Source organism: Rutidosis leptorrhynchoides, chromosome 6 (genome assembly GCF_046630445.1).
Source record: "Rutidosis leptorrhynchoides isolate AG116_Rl617_1_P2 chromosome 6, CSIRO_AGI_Rlap_v1, whole genome shotgun sequence".
Taxonomy (NCBI): Eukaryota; Viridiplantae; Streptophyta; class Magnoliopsida; order Asterales; family Asteraceae; genus Rutidosis; species Rutidosis leptorrhynchoides.
In genome coordinates, this window is record NC_092338.1 from 136158142 (window position 1) to 136160453 (window position 2312).

Here is a 2312-nt window from a genome sequence, read left to right on the forward strand (position 1 = left end):
TCATTGACTTTTGAATTTATGAACTCTGTACCATTATCAGACCTGAAACATTTGACAGTCCTTTTAAACTGATTCTGAAACAAATGAAACAAGTTTTTAGACAATAAAACACTTCTTCTTTAGATTTAAGCAAGTATACCCATACAGCTCTTGTAAAATCATCAACAATAGTTAAAAAATATTTAAAACCTCTATGACTTAGAACTTTATATGGTCCCCAAACATCAAGATGCACTAACTCTCCTAACTCAGTTGTTTTATAATTACTGTTAACAAAAGATTCTCTAGTCTGTTTAGCCTTATGGTAAATATCACAAGGTTCATTAAAACTTTGTTTATTTAAGTTTAAACTATGTTTTAAACACATTAAAGCTTGCTCAGCTGGATGACCCAGCCTGCAATGCCACAAATCAACAGAATGTTAGTCAAATTTGGTTATGTTGGAACTACCAACAATACCTTTTTCATTTCCAGTTAGAAAATATAAACCACCACATTGACTACCAGTCACAAGGGTCTTCTTGGACACCAAGTCCTGGATATAACAAGCAACATTATCAAAACCAACAAACAAATTATTATCCCTAACCAAACAGTGAACAGATAAAAGGCTCACACCATAATCTGGAACCACCAAAACATCTTTTAGTATAATGTCATTTGAAATTCTAAGATTACCAATTTTACTCACTTTTGCTTTGGTACCATTAGGATGAGAAACAGTTAAATTCAAATCACTCACATCAGTGTGTGAGACAAAATTATTAATTGAATTTGTCATGTGTTGGTTAGCTCCAGAATCAATAATCCACCCATAATGCATATTCCCAACATTATCACTAATCATATTATTTTTATAAAAAATATCAAATTGTGAGTTGAAAAACACATTATAATTCTCAAAATTACCTGCCATATTAGAAACACCAGGTTTAACAGCACCCTTATCATCCAGAAGACTCAATAATCTCATTATCTGCTCATTACTTAAAGAAATAAGAGTAGAAGAGCTACTCCCTGTAGTGTCATTATTAGCTTTACTTGCATTACCCTTGAAATTGTTGTTAGACCCAAAACCCTTTTTTCTAAGATTGTTAGGATAACCAACAACTTCAAAACATTTATCCACAGTGTGATTGGTCATACCACATTTGGTACATTTAAGATTTCCAGACCTAGTAGGATACACTACAACTTCAAAACACTTGTCAATAGTATGATTTGTTCTACCACACTTGGTGCATTTTAATTATTTGAATTGTTGATTAGCATTGGGTTTGTATGAGTTAGTGTAAAAAGCAGATGACTCAGTATTCTTTTTATTACTTATATTAGATTTCCTGTGTGATTCTTCTCTAGAAATAATAGAGAAAGCAGTGTTCACTGAGGGCAGTAGATCTCTGGTAAGTATGTTACTTTTGATTGGCTGGTAAATATTATCTAATCCCATTAAAAACTGCATGAGTTTTATTAAACTGGTGTGATCTTTAAAAGCTTTAGATGAAGTAAGGTCACAACTAGGAAGTTGTACCATAGTATCATATTGTTTCCATAAAGAATTTAGATTGTGATAGTAGTCTGAAACAGAACTACCACCTTGAGTGATTGAATTCAGCTTTTGATACAGATTGAATATCACAGACCCATCTATTTTATCATAGGTTTCTTTTAGTTCTTTCCAAACATCAGAAGCAATTTTTGAATAAATTTGACCATTGTAAAGTTCATCAGTCATAGAACCCAAAATCCAAGACAACACCACAACATTACATCTATCCCACTGGACTCCAAGAACCTCATTATCTTCACTTCTTTTTAAAGTACCATTTATAAAACCCATTTTATTTTTTGTTTGCAAAGCAAGTTCCATTGCACAAGACCAAGACTTATAGTTTTCAGTTCCTTTAAGTTTAATAGTAATTAAAGGTGTACTACTTATATCACTTGGATGAAGATAAAGAGGATCTCCAAAGTCCAGTTTACTAATCTGAGTAGAACTACTACCAGAATCATCAACTTTAGCCATGAGAGTAACCGATATAAAAAAGACAATACACGACATAATAAACACAAATAATAGCAATTCTTTGATAATCAACCAAAGCTTGATCAGGTTTCCATTGATTTCAATGAATCAAGGTCAAGAGTTGGGCTATGGTGATTAATCGAAGAATTTAACAAGACAAACAAGTAAAAATAAAGACAAATAAGGGAGAATCAAGAAAACTCCCCTAGGTCTTTATCAATTGCAGCGGAAGAACACAAGAATACGGTGAAAAAGATCAGCCGATAACAAATTAGGGTTTTGAAAA

General features: G+C 32.3%; 1 protein-coding gene across 1 annotated transcript; it reads right to left on the reverse strand.

Annotated features, from left to right (window-relative positions):
• Positions 1 to 1249: 1249 nt before the first annotated feature.
• On the reverse strand, positions 1250 to 2026 carry LOC139854096 (uncharacterized). The gene has a single exon (XM_071843420.1). It carries the CDS (start codon positions 2024 to 2026, stop codon positions 1250 to 1252), a length of 777 nt encoding a protein of 258 aa, XP_071699521.1.
• Positions 2027 to 2312: the final 286 nt, after the last annotated feature.

Excerpts from the sequence above, each read along its gene's own strand:
- LOC139854096 (XM_071843420.1), bottom strand. The coding sequence starts at position 2,026 with ATGGCTAAAGTTGATGATTCTGGTAGTAGTTCTACTCAGATTAGTAAA.